General features: G+C 39.0%; 1 protein-coding gene across 1 annotated transcript in view; it reads left to right on the top strand.

Moving 5' to 3' along the window:
• The first annotated feature begins 7560 nt into the window (after positions 1-7560).
• Positions 7561-25574, top strand: part of LOC147344094 (cytochrome P450 2C31-like) — a 53180-nt gene continuing 35166 nt past the window's right edge. Inside the window, exons 1-4 of the mRNA XM_086378800.1 lie at positions 7561-7766; positions 15734-15896; positions 17667-17816; positions 24316-24476. Coding sequence (XP_086234926.1) covers positions 7599-7766; positions 15734-15896; positions 17667-17816; positions 24316-24476 — 642 coding nt within the window. The 5' untranslated portion in view covers positions 7561-7598. The remainder of the gene's footprint in view (positions 7767-15733; positions 15897-17666; positions 17817-24315; positions 24477-25574) is intronic.

Below are 25574 nucleotides of genomic sequence, written 5' to 3'. Positions count from 1 at the left end.
TTCACCTTGGGTTTACCCTGTTTGGGACTCTCTGGGTTTCTTGGAAATGGGTGATTATCTCCTTCCCCATTTTAGGGAAGTTTTCAACTATTATCTCCTCAAGTATTTTCTCACAGTCTTTCTTTTTGTCTTCTTCTTCTCGGACTCCTATGATTCGAATGTTGGGGAGTTTAATATTGTCCTGGGGGTCTCTGAAATTGTCTTCATTTCTTTTAATTCGTTTTTGTTTTTTCCTCTCTGATTCATTTATTTCTATCATTCTATCTTCTACTTCATTAATCCTATCTTCTGCCTCCATTATTCTACTATTTGTTGCCTCCAGAGTGTTTTTCATGTCATTTATTGCATTATTCATTATATATTGACTTTAAAAAAATTTTTTATTCTAGGTCCTTGTTAAACCTTTCTTGCATCTTCTCTATCCTTGTATCCAGGCTATTTATCTGTTATTCCATTTTGTTTTCTAGATATTGGATCATTTTCACAATCATTATTCAGAATTCTTTATCAGGTAGATTCCCTATCTCTTCCTCTTTTGTTTGGTTTGGTGGGCATTTATCCTGTTCCTTTACCTGCTGGGTATTCCTCTGTCTCTTCATCTTGTTTATATTGCTCTGTTTGGGGTGGCCTTTCTGTATTCTGGCAGTTTGTGGAGTTCTGTTTATTGTGGAGTTTCCTCAGTGTGGGTGGGGTTGTATGGGTGGCTTGTCAAGGTTTCCTGGTTAGGGAAGCTTGTGTCAGTGTTCTGGTGGGTGGAGCTGGATTTCTTCTCTCTGGAATGCAATGAAGTGTCCAGTAATGAGTTATGAGATGTCAATGGGTTTGGAGTAACTTTGAGCAGCCTGTATATTTAAGCTCAGGGCTGTTTTCCTGTGTTGCTGGAGAATTTGTGTGGTATGTCTTGCTCTGGAACTTCTTGGCCCTTGGGTGATACTTGGTTTCAGTATAGGTATGGAGGCTTTTGATGAGCTCCTGTTGATTAATGTTCCCTTTAGTCAGGAGTTCTCTAGTGTTCTCAGGATTTGGACTCAAGCCACTTGCTTCTGGTTTTCAGTCTTATTTTTACATTAGTCTCAAGACTTCTCCATCTATACAGCACCATTGGTAAAACATCTAGGTTAAAGATGAAAGTTTCTCCACAGTGAGGGACACCCAGAGAGGTTCACAGAGTTACATGGAGAAGAGAAGAGGGAGGAGGGTGTTAGAGATGACCTGAATGAGATGAGGTGGAATCAAAAGAGGAATGAGCAAGCTAGCCAGTAATCACTTCCTTATGTGCGCTCCACAGTCTGGACCACTCAGAGATGTTCATGGAGTTATACAGAGAAGAGAAGAGGGAGGAAGGAGATAGAAGTGGCCAGGAGGATAAAGGGGGGAATCAAAAGGAGAGAGACAGATCCAGCCAGTAATCAGTTCCTTAAGTGTTTTCCACCGTCTGGAACACACAAAAAGATTCACAGAGTTGGGTAGAGAAGAGAAGGGGGAGGGAGGAGACAGAGGTGACCTGGTGGAGAAAAAGGAGAGTCCAAAGCGAGAGAGAGCGGTTAAGCCAGTAATCTTGATCCCAAGTAAAAATGGGTACTGAAGTTTGGGTTCTTAAAGGTACAAAATTGATAACAAATACCAAAAAGCAAAAATTAAAAATCTAGAGTAGAGGTTGGATTTTCAAAAATACAATATTAAAGAAAAGAAAAAAAGTAACAAAAATTATAAAAAATATATATATGAAGTTTGCTTTAAAAAATAGGGTCTCTCTTTTTTTTTTTTTGAAAAGTACTAGCAGGTTATAAAAATGAAAATTAAAGGAGTAATAGAGGACTTAAAAATTTAAAAAAATTAAAAAAAATAGTAAAAATAGTAAAAATATATCTAGGACTTTCTCTGGTGTTGTTCGGGGCAGTGTGGGGTCAGTTCATTTTTGGATAGTTCCTTGATCTGGCTTAGATTTCTCAAGATCTATAGGCCCCTTCCTATGTAGTCGGTACTAACTACAGGGTTTTAATCTATTGCATCTGTCACTTCCAAGGCAGTTCCCTCTGTTTTAGCTTCTTCTGTTTGCTGGTCTCTTTAGTGTCTCATTTACACCCTGACACAAGGGGCTGGTGGTGGACACTTTTTTAGGCTCACTGTTGAGTCGCGCTGTGGGGAGGGAGGGACGCTGCAAACAAATAACACTGGCGTGTGCTCGCAGTGTCTCAGCCACACTGCGTCTGCCCCCACTCATGCCACTTGTGCCCTCCCTGCCCACACTGCTCAGGCTCTATGTTGCTCCGCCGGGAACCATCAGAGGCCGGCCCTGGGCTGCATGCACTTCTCAGGTCTAAGCCGCTCAGGTTCAGGCACTCAGGTAGTCCTCAGAGGCACAGACTCCATTGGGCCTGCGTTTTGTGCCCTTCCCAGGTCCGAGCAGCTCAGGTGAGGTGTTTGGGGAGCGTGGTTGTTGTGACTTATCGCCTCTCCCGTCCCTGCTGTTCGGTTTTCTGGGTGTACAACCAGTGCACCTTCTCAGGCGGATGTTGACTGTTCAGAACCCCAAGAAGTCTTAGTTAGCAAAGAAGCCTGCTTGCGGTGTGGTAGATAATGTCTCTGGGGCTGCGATTGCCGGCTTCTGGCTCTGGCTGCCTGTCACCGGAGGGGGATGGTCTGCAGTGGGCTAGTTCTGTTCAGTCCTTTGTTCTGTGAGTGGGCCTGGCGGTGTCTTAGGTTAGGACTTTTTTGCGTGGTAGTTATCCCACAGTCTGGTTTACTAGCCCAAGTTAATTCCCTCAGATTGCCCTCGGGGCATTCAGGCCCAGTCTTTACTCTGGGCAATGCAGCCCGCGCCTCCCTGCCCAGCCCCCGCTTGCTAGTGGCGGGTGCAGGTATCTGTGCTGCTTCTCTGCTGGAGGAGTTACCTTTGGACACATACTCTGTGGGTTTTAATTATTTATTTATTTTCCCTCCCAGTTATGTTGTCCTCTGTGGTTCCAAGGCTCACCACAGACTCGGCAGTGAGAGTGTTTCCTGGTGTTTGGAAATGTCTCTCTTTTTAAGACTCCCTTCCTGGGACAGAGCTCTGTCCCTACCTCTTTTGTCTCTTTTTTTGTCTTTTATATTTTTTCCTACCTCCTTTCGAAGACACTGGGCTTCTTTTCTGGGTCCCTGATATCCTCTGCCGGCATTTAGAAGTTGTTTTGTGGAATTTACTCAGCGTTTTGATGAATTTGTGGAGGAGAAAGTGGTCTCCCCGTCCTATTCCTCCACCATCTTCAGACTGCCCCACACCAGTTTCTTTTTAAAAGTTATTCTTGCTTACCTCACTCTGTATAATAGGTTCCAGTTTCATCCACCTCATTAGAACTGATTCAAATGTATTCTTTTTAATGGCTGAGTAATACTCCATTGTGTATATGTACCACAGCTTTCTTATCCATTCATCTGCTGATGGGCATCTAGGTTGCTTCCATGTCCTGGCTATTATAAACAGTGCTGTGATGAACATTGGGGTACACGTGTCTTTTTCCCTTCTGGTTTCCTCAGTGTGTATGCCCACCAATACAGTATACTAATGCATATATATGGAATTTAGAAAGATGGTAACAATAACCCTGTGTACGAGACAGCAAAAGAGACACTGATGTATAGATCAGTCTTGTGGACTCTGTGGGAGAGGGAGAGGGTGGGGAGATTTGGGAGAATGGCACTGAAACATGTGTAATATCATGTATGAGACGAGTCACCAGTCCAGGTTCGATGCACGATGCTGGATGCTTGGGGCTGGTGCACTGGGACGACTCAGAGGGAGGGTATGGGGAGGGAGGAGGGAGGAGGGTTCAGGATGGGGAGCACGGGTATACCTGTGGTGGATTCATTTCGATGTTGGGCAAAACTAATACAATATTGTAAAGTTTAAAAATAAAATAAAATTTAAAAAAATAAAAGTTATTCTTGGCACATGTGGTGTGGCAGGTGTCTTAGTTTCCATTCCATCTCTACCCTTTATTAACTGGGCAGGGAGATAGCAGGTAATTCAGCTGAAACATTTCTGTTCAAAGTATCTTATGAAGATCAAGTGAGCTAACTGGGTGGGAAATATCTGGCACAGAAGAGCCAGTAAAATAATTCCTCAATCAATCTTATCTTGTTGGTTATATGCTAGTTGTATTTTATTATTAAATTTGGCTTCTTAAATATTAGGAAGTATTTATTAACTACATTGAGCTTCCCAGGTAGTGCTAATGGTAAGGAACCCGCCTGCCAATGCAGGAGATATAAGAGAGGTGGTTTCAACCCCTGGGTTGGGCAGATTTCCTGGAGGAGGGCATGGCAACCCACTCCAGTATTCTTACTTGAAGAATCCCATGGACAGAGGAGCCTGGCCGGCTATAGTCCATGGGATCACAAAGAGTCAGACATGACTGAAGTGACTTAGCATGCATGTATTACCTAAACCAATTAATTAGGCACTGAGTGCCTAAGGCAAAAAAGTCACATATAATCAAGATTATCTTTGAAAATAATTTGCATTATGCTTTTTATAAGCTCAAAAGTCAATATTTAGTCAAAAGAATTGAAAGCAAAGTGTTGAAAAGATAATATTTGTACATGCATGTTCACATCAGTATAAAAGGAGGAAACAAATCAAGTGTCCATTGACACGTGACAAGGTGTGATATATTATTTGTTATGGAATATTATTTAGCCTTAAGAAGGAAGGAAACTCTGACATGTGCTATAGCATGCTGAATCTTGAGAACATTATGCTAGGTAAAATAAGCCAGACACAAGAGGACTAACTGCACTCATATGAGGTACCTAGGTAGTCAAATTCATAGAAACAGGAAGAAGAATATTGGTTACCAGGGCTGTGGGAGGGAGGAGTAGAGAGTTATTGTTTAATGGGAACAGAGCTTCAGTTCTGTAAGAAGAGTTCCAGAGATTGTTTAAACAACAATATGTGGTCTTAACATCACTGTACATTTAAAAATGGTTAAAATGGTATGTTTTCTGTGTGTTTTACCATATTTTTTAAAAAGTCAATTGAAATTGTGCACAAAAAAAACCAACCAATTAATTAAATGTTATTCAAAATAAGTATCCAGATATACCTGAAATAAATGTTACTGATGTACTTGCTAGCAATAAAGGACATTCTAGAACTATTTTCCATACAACTTTTTGGGTAATTTTCATCATTGCTATTGTTTGCACTTGATTTTTGTACACAGAATTCACTTTTAGTCTTCATATTAATTCCATCCATACTGGTCTTGTGCAGTATATTCAGGAGGTGCTTCTGATAAAAACCCACTAAGTCTTTGTAGGAAATGAGAAGTCACAGTGCCTCACTTGATGATTTTTACCTCATGCTTAACAGACTTCATTCTTTCATATTGTCCTTAGCTGGACTGATCAAGCTTTCTTCATTTCATTTTGCTTTTCTTCTATTAAAAGGAAAGATATTTCATTTTAGGTGTATTTTAAACTTTCAGGCAAAATTTTGGTATTGTAATTGCTTGTATCTGTCTATATAATTAAAAATTAGAATTACTATCGATAGCCTTACTAGAATAAGACAGACCACTCTTTTAACGCTGACAACTTCCTACCCTCTATATCAACTTGCATATTTTGTTAGAAACATCTATAATTTTAGCCCTCTTTTCCTTATGAAAAATAACTTGATAATTTCTTTAAGCGTTGCTACCACATTCTCAGTCATTATTTAGACTCAAAAGTTTTGCTTGCCTTTTGTACATCAGTAATTTTGTGTCCCACTTTCTCCCCTTTTGGGGATATGTTTTTTTTTTTTTTTTTTTTGGAGTTTTTCCTCAGGTAATTATTTCAGAAATGATTTCAAGATTATAAAATTCTGAATATTCACATGTCCAAAAATGTCTATATGTTTCTTACTGATTTTATTTTGGGCTCTACCACACAGCATGAAGGACCTTAGTGCCCTGACCAGGGATTGAACCTGTGCTCCCTGCAGTGGAAGCATGGAGTCTTAACCAGTAGACCACCAAGGAAGGCCCCCAAATGTCTATACTTTGACCTTATGGTTGAATTGAGTTTATCAGGTTTGGAATAACAAATTTGAAAATCATTTCCTATTGAGCTTTTGAAGATTTTACTTGACTTTTTAATCATTTATAAGCATTGTGTAAGGAAAGATTTATTCTAAATTGAGTCTCATTCTTTGTAACTTCCTTTTTCTCTTTAAAACTTTTCAGGGTTTTATTTCCCCTTGTTATTCTCATGTTTCACAAGATTTTGGGAGTGTGGATCTTTTCTCTGTAATACTGTTTAGAATTTCATGGATTCTTTGGATTTTTCATCATTGTAGGAAAAATGTATTCAATTTGCTTTGCTTATTATTATTTGCTTATTTTTCTCTCTCCTTAAAACTCCTGTGATAAAGTCACTAGGATTTCTATTAATAGAACTATTTCCCATACTACTTAATTTGTTTAATGTTTTCATCATTACTATTTTGTACTCTATCCTTGTGGAAACCCATGTTACTGCTAAATCTTACTGCTGTTTAAAATAAGTGTAAATGGAACTAAATCTATTTTATTACTCAGCATATTCATTTATTGAAAAATATTTTTTGCCACTACATACTTAATTAACAAGAACTTCTCAGTTTTCTAATAACTTTTTCTTTTCCATGGCTAAATTTATCTGATGATACACTTATTTTAACTTTTCTGTTTTCACTAAGTTAAATACTTCAAGGAATAGTTTTCTGAATTTTAAGTATGATGCTTATTATGCAATTGGAGGTCCTCAAATATCTTTTGAGTCTTGAAATTTCATTCATATCTATGAGTTTCTAGACACTTTCAAATATTTATAGTATTGAATGCTGGAGTGTATTTTTTCACCTAGGTGTGAACATACAAGGTTTGCTCTGGCTATGTGATCCTTATTGGAAATGGGTATGCAAAGAAGCGGGGTGGGTGATATGCAGCCAAGGGATCCTCCACTGATATCTTTGAGTGATTTCTTTCCTTGACTTGTTATTCCTGTTTTCTGTCTACTGTCTGCTGACCAGCATCTCCTCTGGAAGTTAGTGGTGTCAGAACTCCTGGCACAAAAACAGGGCTCTGTGAGGACTAGTGGGATAGCTCTACTCTTTTTAAGGTAAGACTAGCTCCGTATTCCTTTCTTTATTTGTCCTGCCTCCTTCTGTCTTCACCTGGCGTTACCATGGATTTTATGAGAAAAAGCTCTGAGAGTGCTTCTTTTTCTGCTTATATGATGAGCAGAGATGTTCTCATCATTTGTTGTGATTGTGAATTCCAGTCCTTTGAAACTTTGATAGCTTCAATTTTACTACTAAAATATGGCCATCTCTGAGAAAGTGAATTTTGTTTAGTTGAGATTTCCATTGAAACTTACATGTTTATCAATACTAATGTAACATTTTGTTTAAATATCTATTGACAAGACAAAGTGTACTGATGATAAAGTCTTATTTATTTAAAAGTTCAAGACTTATTGCATGTTTGGTGATAAGCTTGCACTTTCTTTGTTTGTTTTTTTCTTTGCACTTAGTTTTTATCAAGTGTTTGGATTCTAAGCTTTCAGTTGCCCTCACGCAAAGCACACCAATGGATCTCTCTGTAGTTCTGGTGATCTGTCTTTCTATTTTGATTTTCCTTTTTCTATGGAATCAGAGGCATGCCAAAGGGAAGCTGCCACCTGGGCCCACTCCTCTCCCAATTGTTGGAAATATTCTGCAGATAAATATTAAGAATGTCAGCAAATCCATAAGCAAGGCAAGTATGATTACTTTTCTTCCAGTTGTTTGTAATGAATAAATAAGACTGCCCTATGTCTTGTCCCAGACTCCTTAGTCCCAGACACCATGTTTGTTAAAAGTGGTTTTAAAGGGGAGTTCCCATTGGACACCTGGACATGGTTTTATTTATTTATTTATTTATTCATTGTTATTTATTTTTATTCATTTATTTAAAAATATTTATTTTGGGCTGTGCTGGGTCTTCATTACTGTGCACAGGCTTTCTCTAGTTGTGGCAAACAGAAACTACACTCTAGTTGCAGTGTGTGGGCTCCTCCTTGCCATGACTTCTCTTGTTGCAATAGACAGACTCTGTGGCTCGTGGGCTTCAGTAGTTGCTCCTCACAGTCTCCAGAGCATAGGCTCAGTTGCTGTGGCACTCAGGCTTGTTGTCTGCAGCATGTGGGGTTTTCCCAGACTAGGGATCAAACCAGATTCCCTTGCATTGCGAGGCAGATTCTTAACCGCTGGATTACCAGGGGAACCCTGTTAATTTATTTTCAATTGAGCTAAAGTTGATTTACAATATTATGTTAGTTTCAAGTGTGAATATAGAAAGTTTTATAGATTATGCTCCTTTGAAATTTATTATAAATTATAGGCTGTATTCCCTGCGCTGAACAATTTATCCTTGTAGTTTATTTGTTTTATACATAGTAGTCTATAGTTTTTAATCCCCTACTGCTCATTTCCCCTTCCATTCTTCTTGTTTCCCACTGGTAACCACTAGTTTGTTCTCTATGTATGTGAAACTGTTTATATTCTGCTCAATTTATTCATTTTATTTAAAAAAATATTCCACATATAAATGATAACAGAGTATTTTTCCTTCTCTGTCTGACTTACTTCTCTAAGTGTAATGCCCTCCAGATTCGTTTATATTATTGCAAATGGCAAAATTTCATTCTTTTTTGTGGTAAAGATGGTAAAGAATCTGCCTACAATGTTGGAGACCTGGGTTTGATACCTGGGTTGAGAAAGATCCCCTGGAGAAGGGAATGCTACCCACTTCAGAATTCTTGCCTGGAGAATTCCATGGACAGAGGAGCCTGGTAGGCTACAGTCTCAGTTCAGTTCAGTCGCTCAGTCATGTCTGACTCTTTGCGACGCCATGAATTGCAGCACGCCAGGCCTCCTTGTCCATCACCAGCTCCCGGAGTTCACTCAAACTCACCTGCATCAAGTCAGTGATGCCATCCAGCCATCTCACCCTCTGTCCTCCCCTTGTCCTCCTGCCCCCCAATCCCTCCCAGCATCAGAGTCTTTTCCAATGAGTCAACTCTTTACATGAGGTGGCCAAAGTACTGGAATTTCAGCTTTAGCATCATTCCTTCCAAAGAACACCCAGGACCGATCTCCTTTAGAATGGACTGGTTGGATCTCCTTGCAGTCCAGTCTAGAGGGTCGCAGAGTTGGACACAGCTTAGTGACTAACACTTTCACTTCACTAGGAGGCAGATCCAAAAACATATGCTATGAATCATGTCAAGGAGTATACAGCCTATGTTTCCTTCCAGGTGTTTTACAGTTTCTGGTCTTACATTTAAGTCCTCAACCCTTTTTGAGTTAAGATTTATATATAGTATGAGAAAATACTTGTTTCTGTGTTGTTCAGTCACTGAGTCTTGTCTGACTCTTTGCGACCCATGGACTACAGCATGCCAGGATACTCTGTCCTCCACTATCTCCTGGAGTTTGCTCAAACTCATGTCCATTGAGTCAGTGGTGCTATCTAACCATCTCACCCTCTGCCATCCTCTTCTCCTTTGTCTTCAGTCTTTCCAAGCATGAGGGTTTTTTCCAATGACTTGGCTCTTCCCATTAGGTTGCCAAAGTATTGGAGCTTCAGGTTGGTTAACAGTCCTTCCAATGAATATTCAGGACTGATTTCCTTTAGGATGGACTGGTTGGATCTCCTTGCAGTCCAAGGGACTCAAGAGTCTTCTCCCATACCACAATTCAAAAGCATCAGTTCTTCAGTGCTCAGCCTTCTTTATGGTTCACCTCTCACATCCATAAATGACTACTAGAAAAACTATAGTTTTGATTATATGGACCTTTGTCAGCAAAGTGATGTCTCTGCTTTTTGATATGCTGTCTAGATGTGTCATAGCTTTTCTTCCAAGGAGGAAACATCTTTTTATTTCATGGCTGCAGTCACTGTCCACAGTGATTTTGGAACCCAAGAAAATAAAATCTTTCACTGCTTCCACTTTTCCCTTTCTGTTTGCCATGAAAAAAATGGGACCAGATGCCATGATCTTCGTTTTTTGAATGCTGAGTTTTAAGTCAGCTTTTTCACTTTTCTCTTTCACCTTCCTGTAGTTCCTCTTCCCTTCTGCCATTAGATTGGTATCATATGCATATCTGAGGTTATTGATATTTCTGCTGGTAATCTTGATGACAGCTTATGATTCACCCAGCCCAGCATTTCATATGATGTACTCTGCATATAAGTTAAGATATACTCTTCATATAAGCAGGGTAACAATATACAGCCTTGTTTTACTCCTTTCCCAATTTTGAACCAGTCAATTGTTCCATTCCCAGTTTTAACTGCTGCTTCTTTACCCACATTCAGGTTTCACAGGAGATAGGTAAGGTGGTCTGGTACTCCCATCTCTTTAAGAATTTTTCACAGTTTGTTGTGATCCACACAGTAGAAGGATTTAATGTAGTCAATGAAGCAGAAGTAGATATTTTTCTGGAATTCGCTTGTTTTCTCCTAGAAGAGGATGAGACAGTTGGTTGGCTTCACTGACTCAGTGAACATGAGCTTGAGTAAACTCTTGGAGTTGGTGATGGACAGGGAGGTGTGGCGTGCTGCAGTCCATGGGGTCACAAAGAGTTGGACATAACTGAGTGACTGAACTGAACTGAACCTGCTTTCTTTATGATCCAATGAATGTTGGCAGTTTGATCTCTGGTTCCTCTGCCTTTTCTAAACCCAGCTTTTGCATCTGGAAAGTGTCGATTCATGTACTGCTGAACCCTATCTTAAAAGATTTTGAGCCTAACCTTACTAGCATGTGAAATATTTTAATTTAATTCTTTTACGTGTAGCTGTTTAGTTTTCCTCACACCACTTATTGAAGAAATTGCCTTTTCCCCACTGTATATTTTTGTGTCCTTTTTCACGGATTTGTTGTTCATGTAAGTGTGGATTATTTTCTGGGCTAATGCTCTGCTCCATAGACCTGTGTCCATTTTTGTGCCAGTACAATTTTGTTTTGGTTACTGTAACTTTGTACTGTAGTCTGACATCAGGGAGTATGATACTTTCAGTTCTGTTCTTTCTTTGGATATCTTTGTCTACTTGAGTTATTTTGTGTTTCCATACAAATTTTAGAATTACTTGTTGTAGTACTTTGAATATTACACTGGTATTTTGACAAGATTGTCTTTGAATCTGTTGATTTCCTTGGGTAATATGTAATATGTTCATTATAATAATATTAACTTTCCTTGTCCATGAGCATGTTATGTCTTTCCCTCTATTTGTATTGTCTTTTTTTTTTTTTTTAAATCAGCATCTCATACTTTTCTGAGTACATGTCTTTTGCTTCCTTGGTTAATTAGATTTATTGTTTGGAATTTTATTCTCTTCTATGTGATGATAAATGGGATTGGTTTATTAATTTCTCTTTCCGATAGTTTGTTCTTATTGTTTAGAAATGGAACAGATTTCTGTACATTAATTTTTTATCCTACAATTGTTCCAAATTCATTCATGAGCTCTAGAAGACTTTTGTTGGGATTTTTAGAATTTTGGACAGCAAGGAGTCCAACCAGTTCATCCTAAAGGAAATCAGTCCCAGATTCATTGGAAGGACTGATGCTGAAGCTGCAACTCCTATACTTTGGCCACCTGATGCTAAGAACTGACTCATTGGAAAAGACCCTGATGCTAGGAAAGATTGAGGGCAGGAGGAGAAGGGGACGACAGAGGATGAGATGGTTGGATGACATCACCAACTCAATGGACATGAGTTTGAGTAAACCCAGGGAGTTGGTGATGGACAGGGAGACCTGGCGTGCTGCAGTCCATTGGGTTGCAAACAGTCGGACATGACTGAGCAACTGAACTGAACTTTGAATTTTGTATAGATAGTATTGTGTCATCTACAAATAAGAACAGTTTGACTTCATTCTTTTCAATTTCAGTTCCTTTTATTTCTCTTTCTTTGATTGCTATGGCTTTGATTTCTAATACAATATTTTAAGTAAAATTGGCAAGAGTGGGCATCCTTGTCTTGTTCTTGATTTTAGAGAAAATGCTTTCAGCTTTTCACTATCAAGTATGATGATGATAGCTGTGGACTTATCATATATGTGATTTTTAAATTATGTTGAAGTATGTTGCCTCTATACCTACCTTGTGGAGAATTTTTAATCTTAAATGGATATTGGATTTTATAAAAAAACTTTTCTACATCTATTGAACAATCATATGATTTTATTTTTCCATTTGTTAATGTGGGGTATAGCATTGATTAATTTGAGAATATTGAACCATACTTGCATCCCTGGGATTAATCTCACTTGTCCATGATGTATGACACCCAGACATGATTTTAGATGGTATACAGCTAAAGGTTGCCAGAAGGGAGTGAGATCAATGAGATCATTGTTGAAACTGTCAAAAGTAGGAATTCTCTGTCCATGTTGTGACCTATGTGTCCTTTATAGCATTTATTTTTGGTGAATTCTAGTGGCAATGAAATTGCTTTAATTTTTAAAAACTGCATATAGAGTGACAACCCCAAAATTTCCCGAAAGAATACATTGATTTGAAATCAAGGAAATAACCAAGTTTCAAGAGATTTCACAGTTTCTGTTGTATTTGCTCAATGAATGAATAACTGTTCAATAGCTCTTTAAATCTTGAAGGAATTATCTGAAATCTGACTTCTCTGGGAAAGGTAGTCATGAAAGCACTACCCCTGGAAGCTCCTCCTTCTGTGTATCAGACTCTGGTTTTGAAGAGATTGTGTCAGCACCCCAGCTCATACAGTTCTTAACTCACAGCCTTGGTCAAATTTTAAAAATCTCCCTGAGCTTTAATTTCTATTTTTTTAAAAGGTGAATAATAATTATTATGCACAAATATTAATACCTGAGCTTAACAAGTTGTTGAATGCCTACTTTCAGTCCCAGGTGTGTCAGATGCTGGGAATTTTCAAAGTGAAAGAAAGTGAAAATTTTAGTCACTCAGTCATGTCCGACTCTTTGCAACCCCATGGACTGTAGCCCACCAGCCAGGCTCCTCTGGCTATGGAATTCTCCAAGGAAGAATACTGGAGTGGGTAGGGTTGAACCCAGGTCTCCTACACTGCAGGCAGGTTCTTTAACTATTCAAGCAGTGAATTAAAACAAACAAAAAAAGGTCAGCAGTACAGAATTTACAGTCTAGATGGTAGGCATGTATTTATGAAACACTCATGCAAATAAGTGGATGATTACAAACCATGTAACAGGAGCACAGTAGAAAAAGGTGATGTAGTTTAAAAGATTACAGGTCGGAGGCACAGTCAGTAAGGGTTCTCTGTGGAAGTGAAATTGGAGCTGAGATCTGAAAAATAATTAGACATTAACTGGATAAAATACAGGTGAATATTTGTTCCATTTTTTTTTTTTTTCAGTCTGGAGCAGACTTAGTTATTGGAATGTCTGAAAGAGGACCAATTTTTTTGTCACCCAGAGAGTAGGTAAAAGCTTGGTGTGAGATGAGATTAAGCAGGTAAGCAGGAACCAGAGTACGTAGATCTTACAGGGATTTTAAGGAAAGCTTCTGCACATCAAAGGAAACTATTAGCAAGGTGAAAAGACAGCCTTCAGAATGGGAGAAAATAATAGCAAATGAAGCAACCGACAAACAACTAATCTCAAAAATATACAAGCAACTCCTACAGCTCAACTCCAGAAAAATAAACGACCCAATCAAAAAATGGGCCAAAGAACTAAATAGACATTTCTCCAAAAAAGACATACAGATGGCTAACAAACACATGAAAAGATGCTCAACATCACTCATTGTCAGAGAAATGCAAATCAAAACCACCATGAGGTACCATTTCACACCAGTCAGAATGGCTGCGATCCAAAAGTCTACAAATAATAAATGCTGGAGAGGGTGTGGAGAAAAGGGAACCCTCTTACACTGTTGGTGGGAATGCAAACTAGTACAGCCACTATGGAGAACAGTGTGGAGATTCCTTAAAAAACTGGAAATAGAACTGCCTTATGATCCAGCAACCCCACTGCTGGGCATACACAATGAGGAAACCAGAAGGGAAAGAGACACGTGTACCCCAATGTTCATCGCAGCACTGTTTATAATAGCCAAGACATGGAAGCAACCTAGATGTCCCTCAGCAGATGAATGGATAAGAAAGCTGTGGTACATATACACAATGGAGTATTACTCAGCCATTAAAAAGAATACATTTGAGTCAGTTCTAATGAGGTGGATGAAACTGGAGCCTATTATACAGAGTGAAGTAAGCCAGAAGGAAAAACATAAATACAGTATACTAACGCATATATATGGAATTTAGAAAGATGGTAACAATAACCCGGTGTACGAGACAGCAAAAGAGACACTGATGTATAGAACAGTCTTATGGACTCTGTGGGAGAGGGAGAGGGTGGGAAGATTTGGGAGAATGGCAATGAAACATGTAAAATATCATGTAGGAAACGAGTTGCCAGTCCAGGTTCGATGCATGATGCTGGATGCTTGGGGCTGGTGCACTGGGACGGCCCAGAGGGATGGTATGGAGAGGGAGGAGGGAGGAGGGAGGAGGGTTCGGGATGGGGAACACATGTATACCTGTGGCGGATTCATTTTGATATTTGGCAAAACTAATACAATTATGTAAAGTTTAAAATTAAAATAAAATTAGAGAAGAGAAAAAAAAAACTCAAAAAAAAAAAAAAAAGAATATAGGTCTTTAGCATAAGAGCAATATGATGTTCTTTAACATATGCTTTGTGAAAAGGGGTCCTGTATGGAGAATGGATTATAAGGTAGCAAAAGAACTCAAATATTGGACAAGTTGAAAGAGTAAAAGTCTATATCATGTACTACACTAAATAAGCTGCTATGACAGAAAGACACAATAATGCAGTGACTTAAGGAAGACAGTTTATTTCTGCCTTCCACATAGAAGGCATAGAGTTAAGTGCTGCTGGCCTGCCTCTCCTCCACCAGGTCTTTCAGAGAACCAGATCTTCTCAGTCTTGTAGTTTACCATCCTGTGCTCTAAGGCTGTTGTTCTTATTTGCAGCCACAGAGGGGTCATCTGCACGCTGTCATTTCAACCTATGGATAGGAGGAGAAATGAAAGATGTCACCCATTTATGCCAGTGCAAAATTTGTGCACGTCCCTTCTGCTTATCTCACTTCATGAAAACTTACTTACATCATCACACTGGGAAGACGGAAAATGTCTGTGGCTACGTCCTTGTGTATTTTGAAAGCTTAGAGGTCTCTGGTGCTAAAGATGTGAAGAATGGATGATGAGGGGATGATTATTAGTCTGCATGTGTGAGAGATGGAGGACCTTCCTTTAAACAGAGGAAACGTCATTTATTGCCACTATAAGAAGGGAGGAGCAATTATAGGTTTAGCAGAAAAAAGTTTAATAGAATAATACTAATAAAATTCATACTATGGCCTTTGTCACATAGTAGGAGCTGAATAAAGAATAACTATTGATGGTGATGATAATAATAACAGCATTCCTAATAATATAATGATAATTACCATGGTAGTAAAGTGATGTCATATTAAATTACTAGTTCTAGAAATTGAAATCTTTTATAATGGATGAATCTTAAGAAGATTAAAAATATTTCCCACATTATCTACATTTTCCTATATTATCTACATTTTCAGTTTTGAAGTGCTCACTGTTCTTACATCTCCTGTTCCTTTTTCAGCTAGCAGAAGATTATGGTCCTGTGTTCACTCTGTATTTTGGCATGAAGCCCACTGTGGTGTTGCATGGATATGAAGCAGTGAAGCAAGTCCTGATTGATCAGAGTGAGGAATTTTCTGGCAGAGGTAGTTTACCAGCAGCAGACAACATCAACCAGGGATTAGGTATGCTTCTGCTTGAGAAGTGTGTGGGAATTGTAAGTTGGAAAGATTCAAATAGGCTAAGGAATTGAGAAATTATAGATAATAGAGAAGTTTATGAAAGCATCATCATTAAACAGTTTTCTATGGATCATTAATCCCTATTTAAAATTATGAAGATGACACAGTCTGAATGAAACATTAAGTGCAGTGAAAGCAAATCTTCTAACCACTAATGTTCTATTAATAAATTACGGCAAGGTAAGAAAATGAGAAAGAGACAGAGAGAAAAAGAAGGAAGGAAAATGACAATGAATTATCCTATTTATTGAATATTTTGCTTTCTGGCCTGAGTCATGGTTGCTAAGAGACTAGTTTTGGAAGCCTGCATAATATATACATGGAACCAACAAAGGTTTGAAGTATGTACATTGCATTCAATGTTCTATTCTTGTTAGAATAAAAAAAGCACAACAATTTTTTTTAATCCAATAGAATGTAATACAAAGCATAAAGCACAAATACGCTCTGAAAAGAGGGTCATGGGGAAAGACAATAAATATAAATTAGAATATTAAAGAAAATCTTTTGAAATCAAATACTTGCTCTGTCTGTCATCTGTGTTTTAATAGCTAGACCTTAAACTGTCCCATCCTCTGTGGGTCACTGGTTTCTTACAAAACTAATGCCGAATAGGGTCAGTTCATCCTTTACATTGTTCTTTAAGGTCTTATTTGACAAGGTCCCTAAGAGCATTGTCTTTTCCTCTGACTTGTCCTTGGCTCTGGAAGTCTGACATTGAACTTTCTTGGTACAATGTGAAAAACAGACGACAGACAGTGCAAGTATTCGATTTCAAAAGATTTTCTTTAATATTCTAATTTACATTTATTGTGTTTCCACGTGGCCCTCTTTTTAGAGCATTTTTGTGCTTTATGCTTTGTATTATAGACCTAGCCTAGCTGTGGGGTTGTCAGAAGGGGGTGGCAGGGACCCACAGGGTAGAACACGGGAAGACATCCATATTTTGTGGAAGAGATTAGCATATAGAGGGAAAATGTCAAAATGGGAAGAGCTATGGCCATGTCCCTTACTTGAGGAATAGACTTTCATGAGCTTCCTTTCAATACACAAGTACTGTTTATCCCTGTCTCAAGAATTAAGCGTCATCACCCACTTTCACCATGTGAACATAAAAGAAGTTACATCCCAGAAAAGGATCCTTCCTGACCATGCTGATACCTGATCTCAGCCCTCAGACCTGTGAGAAATAAATTTCTGTCGTTTATAAACTATCAAAAAAAAAAAAAAAGGAATTGACTCTTTTGTTGTTTCTCCTACAGTTCATTTTCAATGCCCAAATCAATCCTGAAAACTTAACCTATAACTTGGACTCTATGGATTGTTAGCTGAGTCATCAAAGAGCAAGCATTTTGCCTCTGTGATTTTCAGCATCCTCATAAGTAAACGGGAGAGAAAACACTTGGTTCTTAGGGTTGTTCTGAATTTTGCAGGAGCTAATGGGTAAGGAAGAGTGTAAAACCAAGAGTCTTGAAAGTAAGATACAAGCTAGGTTAAGTGTAGTAATATGTAAAACCAAGAGTCTTGAAAGTAAGATACAAGCTGGGTTAAGAGAGGAGGAGGCAGGTGATGAAGGGCCCAATAGGAATTCCTGAGGCTGTCACTCCTATATTTAATCCCTGCTTAGGTGTCCTTGTCATTTCCTCTTTAAAGACTCTCAGCTAGAATTTGTGGCAATGGATTATTCTCTGTTTTTGGTTTGTGTCCTGATAGGAATTATTTTCAGCAATGGAGAAATATGGAAGCAAACTCGGCGTTTCTCCCTCATGGTTTTGAGGAATATGGGGATGGGGAAGAGGACTATTGAACACAGAATTCAAGAGGAAGCCTTATGTTTGGTGGAAGCATTAAAAAAAACCAATGGTGGGTATTTCTTTATGTAATTAGCAGTAACTGCTTGGGCAGACCAAATGCTATTACAAGTAGACTACAGAGAGATAATGGCTCAAATCCAACAGAAGTTGACTTCCTGCTCACATGACAGTGGCAGGAGGGGGAGTTGCTGGTATAATGGCCTTTTCAAGCAACTGGTTTCCAGGGCCTTTGATGCCTTCAGCACATGGTTGCCTTCCTGTGGTTCCCAGAGTTCATCTCTTTGAATGGTAGAGCGGGGATAGTAAAGAGGAAAGAAAAGAACAAATAATGTTTTTAACAGGTAAGATATGGCACTTGCACACAAAGTTCTTTCATATTCCCTGGGCTGTAACTCAGTCACAGGGCCACACCTAAATGTACAAGGAGCTGGGAAATGTGGTTAGCTGTGTGCTCAGGAAGAAGAGGAGAACATGGATTGGGGTAATCTGCAAGTAACTTGAAAGACTAAGTTCTCAGGTAACTTCTTGAGAAGCATTTCAAATATTTTGCAACATAAACATGTCATGTCATTATGCCATATAGCACCTTAAACTTGAACAGTCCTGTCTATCAGTGATATCTTAGTAAAACTGAAACAAAATTAGTGGTTCAGGTGTGGACTTTGCACCAAATCCTTCTCTGAGTAGGCCTGTATTACAGCTCCTCTGTGGGTGTGAAGGGAGGGAGCTTCAGCAGCACACATCTGCTCAGTGTACACATGTGTGGATGCCCATGCAGGACAGGAAGAGGGGATAGGAGAGAAAGGGGTGAGTAGGAGACTTGACAGGGAAGGAGCAAGATGAGGATCTTAAGTCTGTGCTTTTGTAAACCACAGTATTTAAATTTGAAGAACATTATGAACTTATAACACTATATTCTAAAAGGTGCTAACCTTCAAGGTTTTTTACCAATGTTACATTATTGTCCAGATAGGTTTTGCCCCTCATTTTTTGTTGTTACTCATATAAATAATGCAATTATTACAAATATTTGCATGATTTGGGTTTCCTCTTTTGAGTAAGTTTCTCAAGATGGCAATAAAGTGTCAATGAACATCATTTGAACTTGGTCCATATTATCTAGGAATGGGTGGGAGATCTGGCAGATGAAGAACACAAGGCTCAGCCTGCATAGATTGTTCTCTATTCTTCTGTTCAAATTTAACATATTAAATAAATATTTTCACATGATTAATTTTTAAATGTTTATCATGAATATTGTTAACAAAACAGAATAGTAGTTCATTATTTTGGATGTACCATAATTTATTTTAGGCCAAATAGTTCGCTTTCAGTATTTTGTTGCTAATAATGTTAAATAATGCAATCTATATCAATCATTGAACATCCCTGATTATTTTCTAGAGTAAAATTTTGGAAATGCAATTAATAAATCAGTAAATATTGGGTTTTAGCATGTTGTTGTTGTTCAGTCACTAAGTGATACCTGACTGTTTGTGACCCCATGGACCACAGCACACCAGGCTTCAATGTTTTTCAATATCCCCCAGTGTTTTCTCAAATTCATGTACATTAATTTGGTGATGCCCTCTAACCATCTCATCCTCTGTCACACCCTTCTCCTCCTGCCCTCAATCTTTCCCAGCATCAGAGTTGGCTCTTACCATCAGGTGGCCAAAGAATTGGAGCTTCAGCTTCAGCATCAGTTTTCCAATGAATATGCAGGGTTGATTTCCTTTATGATTGACTTGTTTGATCTCCTTGCTATCCAAGGGACTCTCAAGAGTCTTTTCCAGGACCACAATTGGAAAGCATCAATTCTTTGGCACTTAGCCTTCTTTATGATCCAACTCTCATATCCACGCATGACTACTGGAAAAACCATAGCTTTGACTAGATGGATCTTTGTCAGCAAACTGATGTCTCTACTTTTTAATATGTTATCTAGGTTTGTCATAGCTTTTATTTCAAGGAGCAAGTATCTTTTAAACAGTTTATTATTAACTGATTCAATTTTCCCATAGTGAGTATGACCTTCTCTCAGCTTCCTTGCCTATGACCTCCCAGACTCTGCTCAAATCCACCTAACTATGGAGACCTCATCCTCTTGGGGTAGCCCAGTTTGTCACTGGTTAACTAACTGTTGTCAGTTTATTTCACATGTTGAGCAGAACCTTTTTTCTCATAATCTCTACTTTTTGATCCCTACTAAGTTTTTTTATTCTGTAGTAAAGTGTTGTTGTAGTAGTCACCAGGCAGAGGCAGGATGGATTTCCCACTGAAAATTTAGTATAACTGTTGAGGTTGGTAGTGATACACACATTTCAATAGGATATGAAAAATTCTGTTACTCACATAATGAGGCTTTTGGGGTAGGGCACAGTGCTAGAAAACCAACCGAAAAATGCCTGGAGAAAGCTTGAAAAGGACACCAGCTTGGAATTTTTATGGTGGTTAGGGGGTGGAGTAGGGGGGTGGAGATCCAATGTATGTGTGGTTTAAACTTCCTGCTTGTGCCAAAGAAGCACTCACATCAGCTAGTCCAAGTGTGAGTAGAAGAAGAAAAATTAAGGCTTAAAAGATGCCAGGACTCCAAAAACAAAAAATGGTGTCATATTCTCTATTTTATATTGTTAACCTGTTTATAGTTCAGTTCAGATCAGTTGCTCAGTCGTGTCCGACTCTTTGCAACACAACGGACTGCAGCATGCCAGGCTCCCCTGTCCATCACCAATTCCCAGAGTCCACTCAAACTCATGTCCATTGAGTCGATGATCCCCTTCTCCTCCTGCCTTCAATCTTTCCCAGCATCAGTTGTCTTTTCAAATGAGTCAATTCTTCTCATCAGGTGGCCAAAGTATTGGAGTTTTAGCTTCAGTATCAGTCCTTCCAATGAATATTCAGGACTGATTTCCTTTAGGATGTACTGGTTGGATTTCCTTGCAGTCCAAGGGACTCTAAAGAGTCTCCTCCTACAACACAGTCAAAGGCATCAATTCTTCAGTGCTCAGCTTGCTTATAGTCCAACTCTCATATCTATACATGACTACTGGAAGAACTATAGATTTGACTAGATGGACATTTGTTGGCAAAGTAATGTCTCTGTTTTTTTATATATGTTGTCGAGGTTCGTCAGTTTTCTTCCAAGGAGCAAGTGTCTTTTAATTTCATGGCTGCAGTCACCATCTGCATTGATTTTGGAGCCCCTCAAAATAAAGTCTGTCACTGTTTCCATTGTTTCCCCATCTATATGTCATGAAGTGATTGGACCAGATGCCATCATCTTAGTTTTCTGAATGTTGAGGTTTAAGCCAGCGTTTTCACTCTCCTCTTTCACTTTCATTTAGGGGCTCTTTAATTCTTCTTTGCTTTCTGCCGTAAGTGTGGTGTCATCTGCATATCTGAGGTTATTTGATATTTCTCCCTGCAATCTTGACTCTAGCTTGAGCTTCACCCAGCTCAGCATTTCACACGATATACTATGCCAGCAAATTTGGAAAACTCAGCAGTGGCCACAGGACTGGAAAAGGTCAGTTTTCATTCCAATCCCAAAGAAAGGCAATGCCAAAGAATGCTCAAACTACCACACAATTGCACTCATCTCACACGCTAGTAAAGTAATGCTCAAAATTCTCCAAGCCAGGCTTCAGCAATACGTGAACTGTGAACTTCCAGATGTTCAACTGGTTTTAGAAAAGACAGACGAGCCAGAGATCAAATTGCAAACATCTGCCGGATCATCAAAAAAGCAAGAGTTCCAGAAAAGCATCTATTTCTGCTTTACTGACTATGCCAAAGCCTTTGACTGTGTGGATCACAATAAACTGTGGAGAATTCTGAAAGGGATGGGAATACCAGACCACCTGACCTGCCTCTTGAGAAACCTGTATGCAGGTCAGGAAGCAACAGTTAGAACTAGACATGGAACAACAGACTTGTTCTAAATAGGAAAAGGAGTACGTCAAGGCTGTATATTGTCACCCTGCTTATTTAACTAATATGCAGAGTACATCATGAGAAATGCTGGGCTGGAAGAAGCACAAGCTGGAATCAAGATGCTGGGAGAAATATCAATAACCTCAGATATGCAGATGACACCACCCTTATGGCAGAAAGTGAAGAGGAACTCAAAAGCCTCTTGATGAAAGTGAAAGAGGAGAGTGAAAAAGTTGGCTTAAAGCTCAACATTCAGAAAACTAAGCTCATGGCATCTGGTCCCATCACTTCATGGGAAATAGATGGGGAAACAGTGGAAACAGTGTCAGACTTTATTTTTCTGGGCTCCAAAGTCACTGCAGATGGTGACTGCAGCCATGAAATTAAAAGACGCTTACTCCTTGGAAGGAAAGTTATGACCAACCTAGATAGCATATTCAAAAGCAGAGACGTTACTTTGCCAACAAAGGTCCGTCTAGTCAAGGCTATGGTTTTTCCAGTGGTCATGTATGGATGTGAGAGTTGGACTGTGAAGAAGGCTGAACGCTGAAGAATTGATGCTTTTGAATTGTGATGTTGGAGAAGACTCTTGAGAGTCCCTTGGACTGCAAGGAGATCCAACCAGTCCACTGTAAAGGAGATCAGTCCTGGGTGTTCTTTGGAAGGAATGATGCTGAAGCTGAAATTCCAGTACTTTGGCGACCTCATGCAAAGAATTGACTTGTTGGAAAAGACTCTGATGCTGGGAGGGGTTGGAGGCAGGAAGACAAGGGGATGACAGAGGGTGACATGGATGGATGGCATCACCAACTGGATGGACATGAGTTTGAGTGATCTCCGGGAGTTGGTGATGGACAGGGAGGCCTGGCATGCTGCAATTCATGGGGTCACAAGGAATCGGACACAACTGAGTGACTGAACTGAACTGAACTATGCATATAAGTTAAATAAGCAGGGGGGCTATATACAGCCTTGATGTACTCCTTTACCGATTTGGAACTAGTCTGTTGTTCCATGTCCAGTTCTAAATGTTGCTTTTTGACCTGCCTACAGGTTTCTCAGGAGGCAGGTAAGGTGGTCTGGTAGTCCCATCTCTTGAAGAATTTTCCACAGTTTGTTATGATCCACACAGTTAAAGGCTTTGGTCTAGTTAATAAAGCAGAGGTAGATATTTTTCTGGAACTTTCTTGCTCTTTCTATGATCCAATGGATGTTGGCAATTTGATCTCTTGTTCCTCTGCCTTTCCTAAATCCAGCCTGAACATGTGGAAGTTCATGGTTCACATACTGTTGAAGCCTTGCTTGGAGAATATTGAGCATCACTTTGCAGCATATGAGATGAATGCCACTGTATGGTAGTTTGAACATTCTTTGGCATTGCCTTTTTTTGGGATCGGAATGAAAATTGAACTTTTCCAGTCCTGTGGCCTCTGCTGAGTTTCCAAACTTGCTGGCATATTGAGTGTAGCACATTCACAGCATCATCTTTTAGGATTTGAAATTGCTTAACTGGAATTCCATCACTTCCACTAGCTTTGTTTATGGTGGTGTTTCCTAAGGCCCACTTGACTTCACATTCCAGGATGTCTGGCTCTAGGTGGGTGACCACACCATCGTGGTTATCTGGGTCATTAAGATCTTTTTTGTGTAGTTCTTTGTATTCTTGCCACCTCTTCTTACTGTCTTCTGCTTTTGTTAGGTCCATACCGTTTCTGTCCTTTGTTGTGACCATCTTTGCATGAAACGTTCCCTTTGTATCTCTGCTTTTCTTGACGCGATCTCTAATCTTCAATCCCTCTTATTATTGTCTTCTCAGAGAAAAGCACACTCAACCTTTTTCAATGCATTTTGTAAAATGTGATTGCAATTCTCCTCAGTCTCCTTACCTTCTTATTATATTGGTCAGTTTCTTCTGGGTATTTTGAAGAATATCAACACCAAGAGCTAAATTTTATAATTTTAAATACATTTCAAAATGATCTCCTTCTTGTGTATTACCTTGTGGCTTTAATTGGAGAATGATATAAATAGAATAATTTGGAGAAATTTAATAAATAAATAACACTGGATTAGATAATTTTGCTTAGGGAAACACAATTGTATTTTGTTGTTGTTCAGTTGCCAAGTAATGTCCGACTCTTCGCAACTCCATGGACTACTGCATGCCAGGCTTTTCTGTCCTTCATTACCTTCCAGAGTTTGCTCAAACTCATGTCAGCCCCTTCTCATTTTGCCCTCAGTCTTTCCCAGCATCACAGTCTTTTCCAATGAGTCAGCTCTTTGGATCAGATGGCCAAGATATTGGAGCTTCAGCTTTAGCACTAAAGAATATTCAGGGCTGATTTCCTTCAGGACTGACTGGCTTAATCTTGCTGTCCAAGGGACTTTCAGGAGTCTTCTTCAGCACCACAGTTCGAAAACATCAATTCTTTAGCACTCAGCCTTCTATATTGTCCAACTCTCTAGGCATGTTGAATTTATAGTGATGATGGCAGGTTCAGGTTGTTCCAATAATAAAAACATCTTAGAAATCAACCTTTCTCCATTATTTTAAACAGTAAACTTAAGATTTATTTGCAAATTATATTCCAACTTTCTTATATTGTTTTTAGGATCTCCATGTGATCCTACTTTCCTTCTGACCTATGCTCCCTGCAATGTGATCTGCTCCATTATATTCCGGAATCGTTTTGAATACAGTGATGAAAGTTTTCTGACCTTGGCAAAGTATATTCATGAAAATGCAACAATTTTTAGCACCCCCTGGATTGAGGTAAGGTCAAGGTTCTCTTTAAATAAGAAGTAACTTTCTATCTAAAGTGATTACAACATTTCTTTGTGCTACTGTTTGGTACCACTTAGTGAGTTATCATGGAGGAGGAAATGGCAACCCACTTCAATATTCTTGCATAGAGAATCCTGTGGCTGGAGGAGCCTGGTGGGCTGCTGTCCATAGGGTCGCACAGAGTCCGACACGACTGAAGCGACTTTGCATGCATTAGAGAAGGAAATGACAGCCCACTACAGTGTTCTTGCCTGAAGAATCCCAGGGATGGCGTAGCCTGGTGGGCTGCCATCCATGGGGTTGCACAGAGTCGGACATGACTGCAGTGACTTAGCAGCAGGAGCAGCATCGAGTTATCAAAGCAATTGAATCTGTTGAAATGAGTTTGTAAACAAAATATAAGAATAGTAATAAAAAATAGTGCAACAATTATAGCAAGTTTTTTTTTGAGAAATCTTTTTTCCTCTGATTTTTATGTGTTTAAATAAGATGTATATACATTGTATTTTTACTGTTAGTAAACTGTCAGAAAAAAAAACAATAACCTATGCTGTACTATAACCAACAACTAAAATTCCATGGATCATAATGTTATGATGTTTTCTACCTGAGAAGGACTCTAGAGAGCAAGTAGTCTATGGAACAGAAAGCTCACTGGAAATACTGAGCTTATTTTCAAAGTAACCTAACCAAAAGAAGAATGAGTTAGATATAAAAACTAGATTTCTTGATTCTCTATCCAGTTTGATACAAGATCAGATCAGATCAGTCGCTCAGTCGTGTCTGACTCTTTGCGACCCCATGAATCGCAGCACGCCAGGCCTCCCTGTCCATCACCAACTCCCAGAGTTCACTGAGAAGATAGCAGCTGAATAAATTTCTTCAGTACCTACCGAGGGTATTAAGTCATGAAGACACCGTTTAAAAAGGATTCTGTAAACTCTAGGACTGTGATGGCCAAATGAATAAGGGCAATGTGTACATTTCTGAAGATGTAAAATGCCTAAATAAAACTAAGTTAGGTAATATAGGCATTTCCTTAGTCTTTATGGTATAGTTTCTTCATTTAAAAAATGGTATGGTGTG

The sequence above is a fragment of the Bos grunniens genome, chromosome 26, assembly GCF_055505025.1.
Source record: "Bos grunniens cultivar Pamir isolate PY7600 chromosome 26, Bosgru_T2T1.0, whole genome shotgun sequence".
NCBI classification, from domain to species: domain Eukaryota; kingdom Metazoa; phylum Chordata; class Mammalia; order Artiodactyla; family Bovidae; genus Bos; species Bos grunniens.
The sequence above is the reverse complement of the archived record's forward strand: the minus strand, read 5'-3'. Positions and strand labels throughout refer to the sequence as shown.